At 41.1% G+C, this 19,847-nt stretch overlaps 1 protein-coding gene across 1 annotated transcript in view; it reads right to left on the reverse strand.

The window, feature by feature from the left end:
- The window catches only part of LOC108414257 (COP1-interactive protein 1-like), a 58,170-nt gene that overhangs the window by 14,970 nt on the left and 23,353 nt on the right, over positions 1–19,847 (reverse strand). Inside the window, exons 23-36 of the mRNA XM_017687084.2 lie at positions 19,187–19,276; positions 18,899–18,988; positions 17,638–17,727; positions 17,430–17,519; positions 15,872–15,961; positions 13,551–13,613; positions 13,398–13,457; positions 12,436–12,495; positions 10,831–10,917; positions 9,842–9,928; positions 8,781–8,861; positions 8,598–8,666; positions 7,302–7,391; positions 7,103–7,174 (exon numbers count right to left, since the gene is read on the reverse strand). Of these exons, the coding sequence (XP_017542573.1) occupies positions 7,103–7,174; positions 7,302–7,391; positions 8,598–8,666; positions 8,781–8,861; positions 9,842–9,928; positions 10,831–10,917; positions 12,436–12,495; positions 13,398–13,457; positions 13,551–13,613; positions 15,872–15,961; positions 17,430–17,519; positions 17,638–17,727; positions 18,899–18,988; positions 19,187–19,276 (1,119 nt within the window). The remainder of the gene's footprint in view (positions 1–7,102; positions 7,175–7,301; positions 7,392–8,597; positions 8,667–8,780; positions 8,862–9,841; positions 9,929–10,830; positions 10,918–12,435; positions 12,496–13,397; positions 13,458–13,550; positions 13,614–15,871; positions 15,962–17,429; positions 17,520–17,637; positions 17,728–18,898; positions 18,989–19,186; positions 19,277–19,847) is intronic.

The following is a 19,847-nucleotide window of genomic DNA, read 5'->3' on the forward strand; positions in this document are numbered from 1 at the left end:
ACACATTATATCCAGCAATATTAAGACACGCTGTAGGAGAGAATTTGTTTAACCATGTTTCTGAAATACCTACAAGATCTAGATTAGAATCAGTCAACAAATGTTCCACCTGATTACTCTTTGATATAATACTGCAAATATTTAAATGTCCACACATCAGTCCCTTTGGCTTGGACCGTGGATCCCAGAGAAGTTTTGCATGATTAAGAGTCCGCAAAAAGTTCATTTTATGAAGTTTTCTAATCGCTGGATTCAGTCCATTCAGTTTTTGTTTATGTAAAGACGCTGTGCTGGGTCTCACGGCTAGATTAGACAGTACGTTCAGTGTTTGGGACTCACCGACTCCGGGTGAACCCCGCCGTTCCCCGCACGTGTTCTCCCCCGCGGCCACAGGCACGACCCGGACGGAGACGGAGTCGGGCACGTCCACAACGGAGGGCAACATCCGCCCACGACACGCACAGTCCGCCGCACCGCCATCAATCCCGCACGCGCACGCCGACAAAGCCGAAATGGAGCCGAACCCAGTCACCCCCGAAGAGGACACCGTTTCACCACCGGCAACCGACCGCGGCCCCGGATTCAACTGGACATCTCCAGCCAACAGAAGGACCGCCGTCAGGTAGAACATCTCCCGGTACGGTGATCTTGATTTCACGGTCCCTCGGTGGCGGGTTGGTAGAATAGCTCGACCATTATTTAAAATTGCGGCATAGGTTGCATGTTGACTCCATGTATTAAGAGTAACATCGCTCGGCAGATCTCGAGGATCAGTTTGATTTGTGGGTGCATAACAGCAGCGCACAGAGAGTAGAAGTAACACAAACACATAACTTAACACAACTGCTCTCAGAGCAAACTTTGAGGCAATCTGTTGCTGGAGTGTAATAATTTCATGTATAGATTTACAACACAAACCAATTTCACTGAGACTGTTTGTAAGTGCTCCGGCAGCACCTGCCTGGCTGCCGGCTTGCACCGCCATCTTGGAAGATGAAAGAAGCATTTAGAGCTCAGTTCACCTCCATAAGCTGGAAACAGGAAAAGCAACAGCATCAATTCAATGCTCCCTCAGTCAGCACCTAAACTCACCAGGTGAACTGACCATTTTCCTCACACAGCTCTCCTTATCTGACCAAATTTAAGAGCTTCTACAGGTAAAACAAGAGCAACATTCACCATGAGGCTGAAGTTCCCCAGCTCCATATTCGAATTTGCAGTGGTGGACAGTGACTAAGTAAATGTAATTAGTTACTGTACTTTTTTTCATGTATCTGTACTTTACTCAAGTATTTCCATTTTGGGTGACTTTTTACTTTTACTCCACTACATTTTGAGAAATCTGTCGTTCCTTTTGGTTTCTGTGTGTATAAAAACGTAACATGTCAAAACGAAAGAAGCGCAAAGCCAGAGCACCAATCAGGGCCCAGCGGTCACTTTGTTTAGAGCTGGTTTTGACCTGTTGGTCATACCGACCCAGTGCAGCACACGGTTCAACATCAGTGCAGCAGCGTAAAAATTTGGGAGCACATACATCTACCTAAATGATGGAACTAACCTAACTTTGTGTAAATAGAGCTCAATATAGAAATATGTCCACATATGCAGTCGAGACTGACGCGGCTTTTTTCTGAATTTCTACAAACACCATTTCATTTTATAGTAAATGAGTTTGGGCTGGTTTATGTTTATGAACAGACGCCTACAGATCAACATAGTAAAGGAGCTCATCTGTGATCCTGAGTTTAAAGCCAGTTTTTATTCAACTTAAACTTGGAACTAAGTTGTAAATAAATCTGAAACTGAAACTTTGCTTGTGTGTAAAAAGTGATTTCAGAGCCACTCGGTTCTCCCTGATGGAAACTGTTTACCTTCAGTGTTTTGTGCTTCTGATCATTTTAATAGACGTCAGCGTCACTAATTAATGACGTTCTATTAAAAGACTGGTTTACCAAGAGAGACGCTGGAGGACTTTCACCTGAAATGAGTTCATGAAGCCAGTCTGGTTATAAAAATGATAACAGGACATCAGAGCCAGAATTACTCTTTTAGTACTTTTACTTTATACTTAAGTACATTTGAAGGGAAATACTTTAGTACTTTTACTCAAGTGGAGGTCTAAAGGGAGGAACTTCTATTTTTACTGGAGGAATATTTTTCCCTGGGTGTCTCCACTTTAACTCAGGTACATGATTTGTGTTCTTTGTCCACATTTGCGAATTTGCCATTCCACTTTAAAGGGTGCAGCGGTGCGGCACTGAAATGTTTTTATATTTAAGGTGGAATGGAAAATTTGAATAAGCAAAAAAAGTCAACTTCAACTTCGTACTGTTGGAAACTTTTGTTTTGATGTATTTTTCTAGTTTTCTGTTTATTTTCCTTTGTTTTAATTGTTACTCATTGTTAAAGAGTATTAATGCTGAAGGGTTTGAGAAACCACCTCTATTTCTGTTCTCAGGGTTTGAACAACTACAACAAATGAACTTACAACACCTCCAAGGAGGATGTCCTGGGCAGAACACAGTAAGGTATATACAGCAGGATTCAAAAGTCCCACTCTGTTCTGTGTGACTCATATTTGGGGTGGGGGTCAGTAGCAAAACATAAAAGCTGTGAGTTACTGTGAGACTAAAGCAGGTATGCTGAGTGCTCTCTTTTTAATAAAACCATTACTATTTATGCAAACCTAGCTCTCCTGAATGTGACTTTAAGTCGGCTCCAAAAAGATTCTGGCAAACCGTCAGGTGACTCAGAAGGGGAAAGCAGTGTGCCACTAGCACTGTATATAGTGGAGATGGTATGCTGCTGACTTCGACTGAAGACGTCATTGGGTGGTGGAAGGAATACTTTGAGGACCTTCTCAATCCCACTGACACGTTCTCCAGTGAGGAGGCAGAGTCTGGGGACATGGGAATAGGCTTGTCCATTACGGAGGCCGAAGTTGCTAAGGTAGTTAAGAAGCTCCTTGGTGGCAAGGCTCCAGGGGTGGATGAGATCCGCCCTGAGTTCCTCAAGGCTCTGGAAGTTGTGGGGCTGTCTTGGCTGACACGCCTTTTCAACATTGCGTGGACATCGGGGGCGGTGCCACTGGATTGGCAGACTGGGGTGGTGGTGCCTCTTTTTAAAAAAGGGGACCGGAGGGTGTGTTCCAACTACAGGTGAATCACACTCCTCAGCCTCCCTGGTAAGGTCTATGCAGGGGTACTGGAGAAGAGAGTCCGGCTTATAGTCGAACCTCGGATTCAGGAGGAGCAGTGCGGGTTCCGCCCTGGTCGTGGAAGGTCCTGGAGGGTTCATGGGAGTTTGCCCAACAAGTCCACATGTGCTTTGTGGATCTGGAGAAGGCATTCGACTGTGTTCCCCGGGATATTCTGTGGGAGGTGCTTCGGGAGTACGGGGTACATGGCTCTTTGCTACGAGCCATTCAGGCCCTGTACAAACAAAGCTGGAGTTTGGTTCGCATAGCCGGCAGTAAGTCAGACTCGTTCCCAGTGAGAGTTGGACTCCGTCAGGGCTGCCCTTTGTCACCGATTCTATTCATAATTTTTATGGATCGAATTTCTAGGCACAGTCAGGGGACGGAGGGTGTCCGGTTTGGTGACCTCAAGGTCACATCGCTGCTGTTTGGAGATGATGTGGTCCTATTGGGGACATCAGGCCGCGAACTTCAGCTTTCGCTGGATCGGTTTGCAGCAGAGTGTGAAGCGGCTGGGATGAGAATCAGTACCTCCATATCCGAGACCATAGTTCTCAGGCGGAAAAGGGTGGAGAGCCCTCTCTGGGTCAGGGATGAGCTCTTGCCTCAAATGGAGGAGTTTAAGTATCTCGGGGTCTTGTTCACGAGTGATGGTACAAGGGAGCGGGAGATTGACAGGCTGATTGGTGCTGGGTCAGCAGTGATGCGGGCTCTTTACCGGTCTGTTGTTGTAAAGAAAGTGCTAAGCCATAAGCAGGGGTGCACATAACTTTTTTAGTGAGTTACTCATGTGAGTACCAGCAAATAGTGTTTGGTACTCACCTCATCCGTGATAAGTCTTAAAAGTCCTCCTCACTATCCACCGCACTGTCGCCCCCATTGTCCTCCTCAGATGATGCTGCTGCTATAGATGTACTTCCTTGCCCTTGGTTGAGCCTCCGGTTGGCTGTCTCCATCCACAGGTCAACAGCTGGCTTTGGGTTAAATGTCTCTGTGGTCTCCTTTGACAGGTGGATGTGCATATGGGCTGAGAGACGAGCATGTGACAGGCGGGATCTGTATTTGTTTTTGATTATGTTAAGATGTGAAAAACCTCTCTCACAAGCTGCACTGCTCAAAGGCAGTGCAAGAGACAGCTTAACCAGCTCTTTGATGTTGGAGTAAGCATCCGGGTTACTTGGATTATTTACTATTTGGACTAGGTCATACACAGAAGATGCTCCCAGCCGTTTTGCTGCCTGCTTTAAGCGCATCCATTCTGTCAGAGTGATGTCTTTATTGAGCTGCAAGATGGCCTCGTATTTTTGGAGAATGTTGCAAATTGTTGTGTTTCCAAAACTGTGGAGGCCTTGCATTTCCTGAGGCCAGGTTGAAGGGTCAAATACTAAGAAGTGATCACATGACTTAAGGGAGTCATATCTAGTTTCAAACTCTTCAATTAACACACTGAGTAAGTCTGTCTTGTCTATGTCAGCCTCAGCATTAGAAACAGTCTGTGCACTATGGTCTCCAGCATCAAGCATAAGTTTGAATTGCCCAATGGCCACCATGAGTTCGTCCTTACATTCCCCTATGGTCAGCTTTTCTTTCTGAAATCTGATTGATGTGGTCTTCAAAATGTTGCCAATGTCAACCATGTGTGTTAGAAAGCATTGAAAACGCTCTGTGCAGATATGCTGCAAGTCAGGGTTATCACTTGTAGCCAATTGCATTTTAATGGCTGGCAATAGTCTTGATATTTTTAACAGTACTTCGTGCCGCCATGCAGACCACCTAATATTATGAAACTTTCCCAATTTCACAAAGGAGATCCCATTTTCTTCACATAGCTTCTGCAATGCAGCCGTTTTTTTCGCACCACCTTTCTGTAAATAAAACTGCAGCAGCCTGACCACAGACTGATTGAAGGTGTTGCAGTACGGAACCTTGCGGTCAGCTGATTTTGCGCAATTCTCCAGCGTGTGTGCAGTGCACAGAATGTGCACAAGATTGTCTCCAATCGCAACTAGTCCCTTTAGTTTTGGCACAACGCCGTTGTACACCCCGACGTTAACAGCTGCGCCGTCTGTGCACACAGCGACCAACTTTGTTCTCCAGTCGTCCAAGCATGCGTCCTGAAAAAGTTTTACAAGCCCGTCTGTTATTGCCTGTGCGGTGCGGTCGGCACCCAATTCGACCAATCCGAGAAAGTCTGACGAAAACTCTCCATTGGTGGATACTAACACAATGTACACGATTTCCTGCTCAGTTTTTGTGATGTCTTCGGACCCGTCAAAAAGCAGTCCCCAAAACTGAGCAGCCTGCAACTTTGCTCGTAGCTCCCTGCTGATGGTATGCGCTATGCTCTGCATAATCCTTGTGCCCCCTTCACGTGAATGATAAGCAGTCCCAACATTAACTCCTAGCCGCTTCAGCAACGGAATATCCTCCGCAAATGACGACATGGGACGGGTGTGTTTCGCTTTATGGAAAGCAAGGAGAAAAACGTTAAAAAGGGCTTGCCTTTGTTGATCAGTAAGCTTGTCTCGCCATCTGCTAAGTGGACGACTTGCTATGTCTTCTCGGCTAGCTTGTTTATTAGCAATGGCTTGCGCCACAGTGGCATGTTCCTTGCTCTTTTCGTGTTTGTTAAATAACGGATGATTGAAATTCTTCGACCCTTTATAAAATGCACCTGTTTTGTCTGCTAGCTGTGGATGGGCACGGCAAATCTTGCACCACATTTCTGTTCGCTCATCATTAGCCTCAAGCCACGGCACTTCTTGCAGCCACTTCTCCGAAAAAAGTCTTTTCTTCGGCTCTGGCTCCAGTTGCTGTTTCTTAGTTGGGGGCGAAACTCCAAAGAAGCTGCTTACTGTTGTCTGTTTCTTCTTAGACATGTTTGACTATAATTACCAACATTTACCGATGTACACTGGCGACTTGAGCAGTCATGTGAAATATTTCAGGAGGGATCGTCAGTACGCAAGAGCGCGGTAGTGACCCAAGTGGCAGTACGCGTTGCTAATTTTTGTCACACATGCGTACCTGCGTACCAGTTATGTGCATCCCTGGCCATAAGGCAAGGCTCTCGATTTACCGGTCGATCTACATTCCTACCCTCACCTATGGTCATGAGCTTTGGGTAATGACCGAAAGAACGAGATCGCGAATACAAGCGGCCGAAATGAGTTTTCTCCGGTGGGTGTCTGGACTCTTCCTTAGAGATAGGGTGAGAGGTTCGGTCATCCGGGAGGGACTCGGAGTAGAGCCACTGCTTCTCCACGTCGAGAGGAGCCAGGTGAGGTGGTTCGGGCATCTGGTTAAGATGCCTCCTGGACGCCTACCTCGGGAGGTGTCACAGGCAAGTCCACCCGGGAGGAGACCCTGGGGAAGACCCAGGACATGCTGGCGTGATTATATCTGCTGCCCCCGCAACCCGAACCCCGGAAAGGCGGAAGATAATGGATGGATGGATGGATGGATGGATGGATGGATGGATGGATAGCTCTCCTGAATCTCTTCCATGGTAAGATCAAAGATTTTCTAGAGTACATTTGTCTTCATTTTGCTGTCTTTTCTGTAAACTTTATTCAGTTCAGGTATTTTTGGATTCTGTCGTCGTCTAAATGCAGTTAAAGCTAGCAATTGCTTTTATTTGGTGGAGGTAGTTTTAGTTTTCATGCTGATCTTTTTTTTTTTTTTTTTTTAAATCCGTGTGTGCCAATGTTCAAAAATTATCTTCAAATATGACTTTTTTATGAGGTTCAATCATACTTTTTTAAAAAAGAAATGTTTTGCATCAAAATTGAGTAAATGGCCTTAAACAAGGCCAAAACAGTAAAAAATAACACCAAAGATCTTGTGCTGCATGAATCAACCACACAGCAGGTTATCATTACTCTGTTCACAGTATTGGAGACTTACTTATGTCTTCGCAGTTGTAGTTCTTCAGATATTTGATCTCTTTGTTCTTTTCCTCGATGTCCTTCTCCAGGGCTTAAAAGACAATCAACACTTAAATTCTGCTTTTCTTTCAGAACAGTTTAGCATTAATACAACAAATATAAGATCATCTGCTTTCAATTAGTATCGTAAGAAAGAGATTTATACAACTGGAACTGACCTGCAATCTTCTCTGAGGCTTCTTTCTCTACTTGTGATTTCACTTTTTCCAAATTGGCCAGCTGTTCCTTCAAAGCAATCACCTCTATGGCTAGACAGAGGGAAGAAAGACAGATTAAGACAGGCTTAGACAGCAAACAACAAAGCAGCACAAGAGTAAATGCAGATGTAAAACAAAGTCAGAAGAAACAGATGCAGTGCCTGATGTCCGAGATTTTAAGAAAATTGAAGGGGTTGAGAAGGTTTGGGTCTAAAATGCGTTATTAAGTCCGTTCATGGTGGAGGGGGTCATGTAGGGCACTATACGTACCTTTCAACAAGCCAAAACTGGACGGTACTTGGGTCAGACCTCAGACATACCAGCAATGTCTCCTCCATGTGTGCTTTGTATTTGACCATGCAGTGGTTTGGTCTTCAAAGCAAGTTCATAGATGTTTTAAAGAGTTTGAAATCATTTCCTGCTGACATGGTACTTAATTCCGCAATACAATAACGCCAGGTCAGCAGCTGAAATGCAATTATTTTTACTTCAGTAAGAATTTCGACCTGCGCTGGTCTGTTGATCATTTAGGTCAGTCTGAAGTTTGGTGGACACCACCAAACCTTGGAAAAAACTGTTTCACGGTCAAGAAAAACTTCTTTGTGTAGTAGATGATAAAAGGTTTGGATATTTGGTAACATATATGGAAAATAAAACATCCCAAATATTTTTATAAAATATATTTTGCAATGTATGAAATCAGTCAATAAAAACGTATTTTTTTTACATTTATTATAGGGACAGTGTTTGTTCTGTAGTTGAATTTCCATTAAAGCTGAGTTATGGGGACAATTTCAGGTCTCAGTGTATCTTTTGTAGTTGAATTTCCATTGAAGCTAAATTACGGGGGCATTTTAATGTCTCGGTGTGTGTTTTGTAGTTGAATTTCCATTAAAGCTGAGTTACAAGGACATTTTAAGGTCTCAGTGTGTGTTTTGTCATTGAATTTCCGTCAAAGCTGAATTATGGGAACATCTTATGGTCTCGGTGTGTGTATTTTAGTTGAATTTCCATTATATTTGAGTTACGGGGACATTTTAAGGTCTCGGTGCGTGTTTTGTAGTTGAATTTCAATTAAAGTTGAGTTACGGGGACATTTTAAGGTCTTGTTGTGTGTTTTGCAGTTAAAATTCCATTACAGCTGAGTTATGAGGAGAATTTAAGGTCTGTGTGTGTTTTGTAGTTGAATTTCCATTAAAGCTGAATTATGGGGGACCTTTTAAGGTCTCCAAGTGTAAAGCTTGGTCTGAAACTTACTTAGCTTTGCGCTGTCATCTCCTGTGTTTGAAACCTTGATCATCAAACCTTCAATTTCCGCCTCCAGCCCTGCATTCAGATACAATCTTTAGCATAATCAGTGTAATTACTGCGCAAAGAGATCTTACCAATATCAGCCATTTAGAAGTGGCCCTTTCTGGAAGAACTGGAGGACTAACTCACTGTGAATCTCAGCCAGATACTCCGCGATGCTCTGCTCCTGCTGCCTGGACAGCTTCCGCAATGACTCCAGCAATTTCAGAACTGAAACAGAAGTATATTGACTTACTAATTTGGTTCATTTCAGTTTATCTGGATGCCTGTTAGATGTAACTCTACTGCCCAAACAGTCAGACAGATATGTTATTTCACTTTTTAATTTTATAGAACACTTTTAAAAAAGATGGGCTCTTTTGTAAAGAAAATGATCCTATATAGAATCATGAATACTCCAAGAACCTTTTTCATGGTGAAAATCAAGGTTTCATGAGGCAGAGAACGCTTTATTCATGCAAAGGTAAGTATTGAGATCTTAGATGTTTATAAGGATTGTGTTCTGATCTATTCAAGCCCAACACATTAATAATTAAACTAAATATATACAAAATCATCATTTATAGGTTTTTTTTTCTATTGGGAGGAGTCTGTCCCAAACCCTAATCCCTAAATTTACACTTCTGAAAATAATACATTTTATTTGGTATTTTTTGATGTTATTTTTTTTAATCTTATTTCTTTTAAAGTGAAGTTGAAAGCCTGAGATTATCATGAGTTTTATTTTTAAAATAAAAATATGCTGTCTTGCATTTTCATGTCACTAGACAGAGTGACACAGAGTTTGAGCCTTATTTTAGGCATGCCCCCTACATTTTAGAGCAGGGAGTGAGGCTGCATTCCTGTCCCTTATGGCCACATGGTGAGCAGTTAGATCCCATTGTTTTGAATTAAATGTGTTCCAAAGTCTGAAAGTCAGTGTTGAACATTAAGTATCATCAAGTTTTGACTTTATATCTGTTCAGTAGAGTCATCGATACATAACAGTAACAGAGTAATAAGGTGGCATTGTTTACTTTGTAGATCAAACAAATTACCCAAGATGGAAAAAAGGCCAATGAAGAGGAAAATATCAAAGATATAATAATTAACAGTTAAACAAACACAAAGCTATCTGGAATCTAAAATGATGGTTTTGAACCAAACAATACAAACAAAACAAAATTACAAGCAAACTAAATTGCACTTACGATCAGCAGAATACACTTTCTGTTCCTGCAGCTCGTTTTTCACCTTGCTCAGCTCACTGTTCTTCTCCTCCAGCTGCTTCCTCAGTGCTTCACAGTGAGTCAGTTATTATTATCATTATTATTAGTAGTAGTAGTAACAGTAGCAATAAAAACAACAGTACTAACATTTGTTGTGTCCACAATGATGAACAGAGCATCCAACATTAATTACTTACTTAATTAATTAATTTCAAAGGTACAAATCAATTTCATCAATATCAGTGTAAACCCATAATACTTATCATTTGTATTCAATCACTGTTCACAGATTTCTTGAAATATCAATTAGAATATTTACAATAAAAACAGCTTTTGGCAAACAGTCATAATTTTTAACATTCATATCCATACTGTACAAGTTATTATTGCATATGAAATTACTGTATATAAAAATTTCTAAATGAATACATCAGGTTAAATATGGACATTTTTCTGCTAATTATAGTGAAATAAATTTCTATTTATTTGCTGAATAACTTAATATAACATTTTATTTTTTTCCCAATGTGTTAAATTCAGTGATTAATCTGTAATTGAATAATTGAATGGATATATATATATATATATATATATATATATATATATATATATATATTGCTGTCAGAACAAAACCTCATATTTCCATTTTTGGAATTCTGGGCCTCATTGCTTAGGATGCTGCCCCCGCGACCCGATTCCATTTTTTCAGTTTTTGACATAATTTGAAAATGCCTAAATGCCTGTTGTTCTTCACATTGTTTCTATTCATGAAATACGTTGCAAGAGTCAAAACTGAAAGTGTTTGTTTTGCAAAAACAATGAAATTCATGAGATAAAACAAAATTTTTGAAAAATGTACATTTTTCAGTCTTAATATTAACTGAACATACTATCCCAACTTTTTCTGATTTGGTTTTGTAAATAAATGAAAGATCTTCAGTCTAAACACATGTTAAAAGTCAGCACAGAACCTGCCGCTTCTTCATTTTTCCCCTCCGACTGACTGAGCTTGTCCTTAAGAGCTTCCACTTCCACTGAGAGAGTCTGGATGGTCAAAACTAGAAAGCAAAACAAATCAAAACAAGGCAAAATTAATCAGGAAGAAGATGAGGCAGCGAAGAGTTAAACCAAAGACCTAAAACAACTCTGATTTCATCAGTGGTGGATGAAGAACACAAACCCTGTACCTGAGTTAAAGTCGAGACCTCCAAGGTAAAATATTCCTCCAGTAAAGTAGAAGTTCCTCCTTTTAGACCTCCACTGGAGTAAAAGTACTAAAGTATTTCCCTTCAAATGTACTTAAGTATAAAGTAAAAGTACTAAAAGAGTAATTCTGGCTCTGATGTCCTGTTATCATTTTTATAACCAGACTGGCTTCCTGAACTCATTTCAGGTGAAAGTCCTCCAGCGTCTCTCTTGGTAAACCAGTCTTTTAATAGAACGTCATTAATTAGTGACGCTGACGTCTATTAAAATGATCAGAAGCACAAAACACTGAAGGTAAACAGTTTCCATCAGGGAGAACCGAGTGGCTCTGAAATCACTTTTTACACACAAGCAAAGTTTCAGTTTCAGATTTATTTACAACTTAGTTCCAAGTTTAAGTTGAATAAAAACTGGCTTTAAACTCAGGATCACAAATGAGCTTCCTCCGGGGCAGTCGTGGGCGGGAGGTTAGGGAACCGTCCCTGTGACCGGAAGGTCGCTGGTTCGATCCCCAGAGCCTAAGCAAGACACCTAACCCCCAACTGCTCCCTGGGCGCCGTGGATAGGGCTGCCCACTGCCCCCTAGTGTGTGTGTCTATTCACTAGTGCGTATGTGGTGTTTCACTTCATGGATGGGTTAAATGCGGAGGTGGAATTTCCCAGTTTGTGGGATTAATAAAGTATCACTTAACCTTTACTATATTGATCTGTAGGTCTCTGTTCATTAACATAATCCAGCCTACAGTTTAGCAAAAAATCTCATTTACAGTTTGCAGTTGATCATCCACGACATGTTTGGTGTCTGGAGTGTATTTCTTTAGTTTTAGCCCTGGAGCTGTGAGGCTAATGTAGTTAGCAAACAAGTAATGAAAGATTAGCCACTACCAGTTAGCATGATGCTAACTGCATACCTTAATTATCACACACTTGCCTTTGTGTGGAGCTGTTCAGTATCTATAGTCTTAATAATGTGATTTCTGGCACTGCATGATACACTATTGCATATAAACTTGAGCTAAAGTTAGCAAAGAGCTAACTGTTAGCATAGCTAAAAAGATTAGCAGCCATCCTGAAGCCTGAACGTTGTCCACGTTTCTAGATAACAGGGTATCATACAGAGTCAGAAACCACATAATCCTGATTTCTAGAGATACTGAACATCTACAAGTGCGCGGATAGCACCAAGCTAATTCATGCTAGCATAAGCTTCCCTTACTTGTTAGCTACATTAGCCTCGTAGTTCCACTGTAAAGCTAAAGAAGCTTGCTTCACGCTGAAAGGCCCTATTTAAGGAAAAGTGTGATGTTTTTACAGTGTAAACAAAAGTTGATTATAAAAACATGAAAAAGCTTTACAGAAGCTTCACTCACCTTGACGGGCTAAGGTGTTACTCATGTTTGAGATTTTTTCTTTGTACTTGGCCTGCAGCACTAGAACACACAGACAGATTAAGAGGACATGAGACTGAATTCTACACACGCAATCCAAACCACCTTTGTGTGGTTTGACGTACCAAAATGTATCTCTTCATGGCGATGTTTCGGTCTCACTTTACGCCTCATAATTAAATAGGCCTTTTCTGTTACTGTGCCTTTAAGACTGATATATGTAAATGAGCTGTGGTTTGATAGGCACTGTGCTGTGCCTTGCTTAAACATACTTATAACTTCAGCATGAGTAGGAGGGGCCAAACCGCCGTAGGCTGAATGTGAGGGTTAACTGCTATAAACTGGAATGGGTGTGGCTAAACTGCTGTAGGCTGAATGGGTGGGGCTAAACTGCTGTAGGCTGAATGGGTGGGGCTAAACTGCTGTAGGCTGAATGGGTGGGGCTAAACTGCTGTAAGGTGAATGGGTTGGGCTAAACCGCTGTAGGCTGAATGGGTGTGGCTAAACTGCTGTAGGCTGAATGGGTGGGGCTAAACTACTGTAGGCTGAATGGGCGGGGCTAAACTGCTGTAGCTGAATGGGTGGGGCTAAACTGCTGTAAGGTGAATAGGTGGAGCTAAACTGCTGTAGGCTGAATGGGTGGGGCTAAACTGCTGTAGGCTGAATGGGCGGGGCTAAACTGCTGTAGCTGAATGGGTGGGACTAAACTGCTGTAAGGTGAATAGGTGGAGCTAAACCGCTGTAGGCTGAATGGGTGGGGCTAAACTGCTGTAGGCTGAATGGGCAGGGCTAAACTGCTGTATGGTGAATAGGTGGAGCTAAACTGCCGTAGGCTGAATGGGTGGGGCTAAACTGCTGTAGCTGAATGGGCGGGGCTAAACTGCTGTAAGGTGAATAGGTGGAGCTAAACTGTTGTGGGATGAATGGGTGGAGATTAATCTCACCATCATAACGGATCTGGAACTCAGTGCAATTTTTTGCTTCCTCCAGTTGCTGCTGCAGCTCTAATAAAGAAAATAAAACAGATAATTAAATAACTTCTTATTAAAACATGTCTAAAGTAAATATGCGCTTACAAAACAATACTAATCACTCACTTGTGTTTTCTGCTGCAATTTCAGACTTTTCTTCTTCGCTCTTTTGCAGACGTTTGTTCAAATCTGTAAAAAGGAACATTTTCTTTTAAAAAACATTTTTGTTATCTCCACAAATCATCCAACACTTACAAACCAAGCGTTTCTACCTACTGACCATTTGAATGGACTAACTGGACTAGAAAAAAAGAGTCTGATGAACCGAATCTGTTCTACAGTTTCTCATTAGGCTGAATGAATAACCGACTCTAAATGTAGGTATTGTGATATAAACCGAGTCCGTTCTACAGTTACTCATTAGGCTGAATGAATAACCGACTCTAAATGTAGGTATTGTGATATAAACCGAGTCCGTTCTACAGTTTCTCATTAGGCTGAATGAATAACCGGCTCTAAATGTAGGTATTGTGATATAAACCAAGTCTGTTCTACAGTTTCTCATTAGACTGAATGAATAACCGACTCTAAATGTAGGTATTGTGATATAAACCGAGTCCGTTCTACAGTTTCTCATTAGACTGAATGAATAACTGACTCTAAATGTAGGTATTGTGATATAAACCGAGTCCGTTCTACAGTTTCTCATTAGGCTGAATGAATAACCGACTCTAAATGTAGGTATTGTGATATAAACCGAGTCTGTTCTACAGTTTCTCATTAGGCTGAATGAATAACCGACTCTAAATGTAGGTATTGTGATATAAACCGAGTCCGTTCTACAGTTTCTCATTAGACTGAATGAATAACCGACTCTAAATGTAGGTATTGTGATATAAACCGAGTCTGTTCTACAGTTTCTCATTAGACTGAATGAATAACCGACTCTAAATGTAGGTATTGTGATATAAACCGAGTCTGTTCTACAGTTTCTCATTAGGCTGAATGAATAACCGACTCTAAATGTAGGTATTGTGATATAAACCGAGTCTGTTCTACAGTTTCTCATTAGGCTGAATGAATAACCGACTCTAAATGTAGGTATTGTGATATAAACCGAGTCCGTTCTACAGTTTCTCATTAGGCTGAATGAATAACCGACTCTAAATGTAGGTATTGTGATATAAACCGAGTCTGTTCTACAGTTTCTCATTAGGCTGAATGAATAACCGACTCTAAATGTAGGTATTGTGATATAAACCGAGTCCGTTCTACAGTTTCTCATTAGGCTGAATGAATAACCGACTCTAAATGTAGGTATTGTGATATAAACCGAGTCCGTTCTACAGTTTCTCATTAGACTGAATGAATAACCGACTCTAAATGTAGGTATTGTGATATAAACCAAGTCCGTTCTACATTTTCTCATTAGACTGAATGAATAACCGACTCTAAATGTAGGTATTGTGATATAAACCGAGTCCGTTCTACAGTTTCTCATTAGACTGAATGAATAACCGACTCTAAATGTAGGTATTGTGATATAAACCGAGTCCGTTCTACAGTTTCTCATTAGACTGAATGAATAACCGACTCTAAATGTAGGTATTGTGATATAAACCGAGTCTGTTCTACAGTTTCTCATTAGGCTGAATGAATAACCGACTCTAAATGTAGGTATTGTGATATAAACCGAGTCCGTTCTACAGTTTCTCATTAGGCTGAATGAATAACCGACTCTAAATGTAGGTATTGTGATATAAACCGAGTCTGTTCTACAGTTTCTCATTAGGCTGAATGAATAACCGACTCTAAATGTAGGTATTGTGATATAAACCGAGTCCGTTCTACAGTTTCTCATTAGGCTGAATGAATAACCGACTCTAAATGTAGGTATTGTGATATAAACCGAGTCCGTTCTACATTTTCTCATTAGACTGAATGAATAACCGACTCTAAATGTAGGTATTGTGATATAAACTGAGTCCGTTCTACAGTTTCTCATTAGGCTGAATGAATAACCGGCTCTAAATGTAGGTATTGTGATATAAACCGAGTCTGTTCTACAGTTTCTCATTAGACTGAATGAATAACCGACTCTAAATGTAGGTATTGTGATATAAACCAAGTCTGTTCTACAGTTTCTCATTAGGCTGAATGAATAACCGGCTCTAAATGTAGGTATTGTGATATAAACCGAGTCTGTTCTACAGTTTCTCATTAGGCTGAATGAATAACCCACTCTAAATGTAGGTATTGTGATATAAACCGAGTCCGTTCTACAGTTTCTCATTAGACTGAATGAATAACCGACTCTAAATGTAGGTATTGTGATATAAACCAAGTCTGTTCTACAGTTTCTCATTAGACTGAATGAATAACTGAAAACTTAGTTTTTCAGTGAACAAGTAATTGAACAGATGGATTGATGAATAAATGAGGCACACCATTTATTTTCTCAGCGGCCTGCTGACGTGCTGCTTCGACTTCCAGCTTTGCTTGTCTCACATCCTCAAGCAGCTTGGTGATTTCTTTCACTGTAAGGGATAAAAAATGTTAAAGGTTTATTCTTACTGTTTCTATTAAAAAAGTGTAATTCCCTCAGGAAACTTCATCAGTGCTGTGAAAAGATAATTTCTGCAAAATTTTCATTTCTGCAGGCATATCACCCAGTATCTACTACAAATTATTCAGTATCTACTATGAATTATTCAGTATCTACTACGAATTATTCAGTATCTACTATGAATTATTCAGTATCTACTACGAATTATTCAGTATCTACTATGAATTATTCAGTATTCACTATAAATTATTCAATGCCTACTATACATTTTTCAGTATCTACTATGACCTATTCAATATTCACTATAAATGATGATGATGAAAGCCTTTATTGTCACAGTCACCGAAGTAACCAGCGAAATTAGCCATCAACCCATCCAAACAAATACAATATGACAAGGGGGAGACAGGACAGGAAGACAGGGATGAGGAAAAATACAGAATACAGAATACATGGGGAAAGGGAGATAACACCCCCACCCCCCACCCCCGACTATGTTCCTAAGGGAACACAGTCTGGGAACAGAAAAAACACGTCAGCAACATAGGCACACAACATAACAAATTGCTTACAAATTGATAACACAGCAAATTGCCATGGAGACAGCCTTGATCAGGTCCCAGGCAGAGTCAACAATCAGCAGGAGCCTGGGGAAATGGGGGAAGGGATAAAAGAGCGTCTCGCTGCAGTGATCTTCTGGAGGAATTTGTTGTTCCAGCAGTGGCCTTGCCCAAGGCCAGTGCCGGTACGGGCAGCCGAAAGCAGATAAACAGGGTTATTAAGGCCTTCTGGCGAGTAGTCCCATTTTCACAAAAACTCACCAAGTCTATTTTGGTCACCCAAACGATCCATTTTCCTTTGCAAAGCCGCCAGCTTCTCCCTCATGTTTTCCATTGTGCGATTTAAAGTCACAGTCTGAGTGCAGACAGCTCTGCCCACCACGTCAATCATGTCAGGCAGCTTTAAGGGGCCGTGGACAACTGTCCTAATTTCTTGAATCTCGCGATAAACCAGGGCAATGCCTAATCCAATCAGGAAAACACCAAACATCATGGTTCCGAATAGGTAGACGTCCTCAATATCCTCCACGGAGAGAGTCGCCAGGCGCGCGACTCGCCACCTCTCCCATGCGTCCATCGTGTATCCAGCTGCAAACGTTCCGGCAGGACAGCATGGTTCCCCCAAACCAGGACTTCTCATCAAGAAGATGGTGTCAATTGCATTGAGAGACTATTTGATCAAATCCATTTTTTTAGTTTGAAGAGCAACGCGGAGAGAGTCTCTCAGTAAAGAGCATAGACTAGACAAGACTGGAGAAGCGAAGCTTCTGAATAAATTATTCAGTATCTACTATAAATTATTCAGTATCTACTATGACCTAAGAGTGAATTACTACATACAGATCACATCTAAAACACACTAAGCTTCACTGTTCTCACCCTTCTTTGCTAATTCAGCATCCTTGCTGCTCAGGGCCTTGTTGACCTTGTCCAGCTCTTGTTTGGTCTTGTCCAGCTGACTCTCCAGGTCTGCCATAGAAGGTGAAAGAAATCAGAAATGTCAGAATCTTCTCAGAGACCTTCTTCTGTCATTGTAGAACTAGTATGAACCTTTCTGTGAAAGTAAGTGAGGCATGGTGTGAGGCACCTCGCACTTGGGCGGCTGATGAAATCTCCAGCTTCGTCAGCGTTTCCTTCAGCTTCTTCAGTTCCTCTGTCAGATCGGCGACCCTTTTGGCTGGAAACCAAGCAGTTTAAGAAGAGTAAGAACTCATCCCCGTCCTCCATTTTAACACCTCGTCTATCTGCGCTCGTTATTTCCCATACGGGAATCTGCAGTGCAGCTCTGTTTCCACTCTGTCAGCTGAAGTGTTTTAGAGGAGCTGCTGGACAGCTGAGGGAGAGTGAACGTTAGTGTAGACTTCAGCAGCAGAACTTACCCAGAAATCATTGTGTTTCTGCAAATTACTTAGTATCCACTATGAATTATTAACTTTTCTAAGAAACACTATGAATTATTCAGCATCTGCAATTATTTATTTATTATCTACTATAAATTATTCAGTAACCACTATGAATTATTCAACATCTGCTATAAGTTATTCAGGAACTGATATAAATCATTCAGTATCTACTATGAATGATTCAGTATCTATTATGAATGATTCAGTGTCTACTATGAATTATTCAGTGTCTACTATGAATTATTCAGTATCTATTATGAATTATTCAGTGTCTACTATGAATTATTTAGTATCTATTATGAATTATTCAGTAACTACTATGAATTTTTCAGTAACCACTATGAATTATTCAGTATTTCAGATTAATTAATATGAATGATTCAGTATCTATTATGAATGATTCAGTATCTGCAATTAATTATTTAATATCTGCTATGAATTATTTAGTAAGCACTATGAATTATTTAGTAAGCACTATGAATTATACCATGAATGAATATTTTCCTAGGCTTGTGTGCTCACAGTATAATCAGAGCAGCACTGCCCGTTTGGGTGGACAGGGTGAGGAGCAATATTGACCAGAGAACCTTTCTGCTGGTGATTTCTGACAAACGTTTTAAGCACCTGAGAAAATCAGATTTAAAAAGCTGATTATGTGGTCAATGAGTGTTTATACGGTCAGAAAAACACCAACATTAAAATAAACACCAATAATGTTAGTGCAGTGTGTGTCAGCGTGTTTATTTATCCGTTCCCTGCCCTCTCCTCGAGGAAGGTCAGTGTTATCTGTAGTTATCGTCCAGTCCCCGCTTTATCTAATCAGCACGTCGTTATGTTAAATCAGGAGCTGCTGATGTGAGAAAAAAGCCATTCACAGACGTCCAGGTGCAGAATGGAAGTGGTGTGAGTGGTTGTGAGAGTATTTGGTGAATCGGTATTACTCACACAGTCGACCCACTTCCCCCTCCTTACTGGCCAGTTCTGCCATCGTTTTGTTCAGCAGCTCCTCCTTCTTCTTCAGCTGCTCCTGCAGAGCTAGAACACATCAGAACTGTTAGCACAAACAAAGCCTACAATCACAAAAGCTCACACATCAAACTACAGCATTGCCAGGCTGACGGTCCAAACCACTGCCTCCATTTACGGTTTGTTTCCTGACTTGGTGACTCTAATCCCGCTTGCAGTGTGGCTCAGACACCCACACGCTTTCTGGGTTTGAGGAGACGAGCACACCTGAGATCTGGTTCCTCGACTGCAGCGAGACGGAGCCGATCAGCCTCTGTATCCAGTTCACATCCGACAGCAGGGCCATGTTCTTCAGCACTGAGGGCAGAGAGGAACGGGACAGAGTGAACGAGAGAACCGGCTCTGAGGAACGCAGCTAGAACACATTCCAGGGTAACACTGCAAAAACAGCCTGCTGTTCACTGGGGATCTTTCATGTGTTACTGGTTTTTCTCTTCCATCCATCCATCCATCCATTTATTCAACTATCTATCTATCCATCCATCTATCTGTTCATTCATCTATCTATCTATCTATCTATCTATCTATCTATCTATCTATCTATCTATCTATGTGTCTGTCTGTCTGTCTGTCTATCTATCTGTCTCTATCTATCTATCTATCTATCTATCTATCTATCTATCTATCTGTCTGTCTGTCTGTCTGTCTGTCTGTCTGTCTGTCTGTCTCTATCTATCTATCTATCTATCTATCTATCTATCTATCTATCTATCTGTCTGTCTGTCTGTCTGTCTGTCTGTCTGTCTGTCTGTCTGTCTCTATCTATCTGTCTCTATCTATCTGTCTGTCTGTCTGTCTGTCTGTCTCTATCTATCTATCTATCTATCTATCTATCTATCTGTCTGTCTGTCTGTCTGTCTGTCTGTCT

The sequence above is a fragment of the Pygocentrus nattereri genome, chromosome 12, assembly GCF_015220715.1.
Source record: "Pygocentrus nattereri isolate fPygNat1 chromosome 12, fPygNat1.pri, whole genome shotgun sequence".
In the NCBI taxonomy this organism is placed as follows: Eukaryota; Metazoa; Chordata; class Actinopteri; order Characiformes; family Serrasalmidae; genus Pygocentrus; species Pygocentrus nattereri.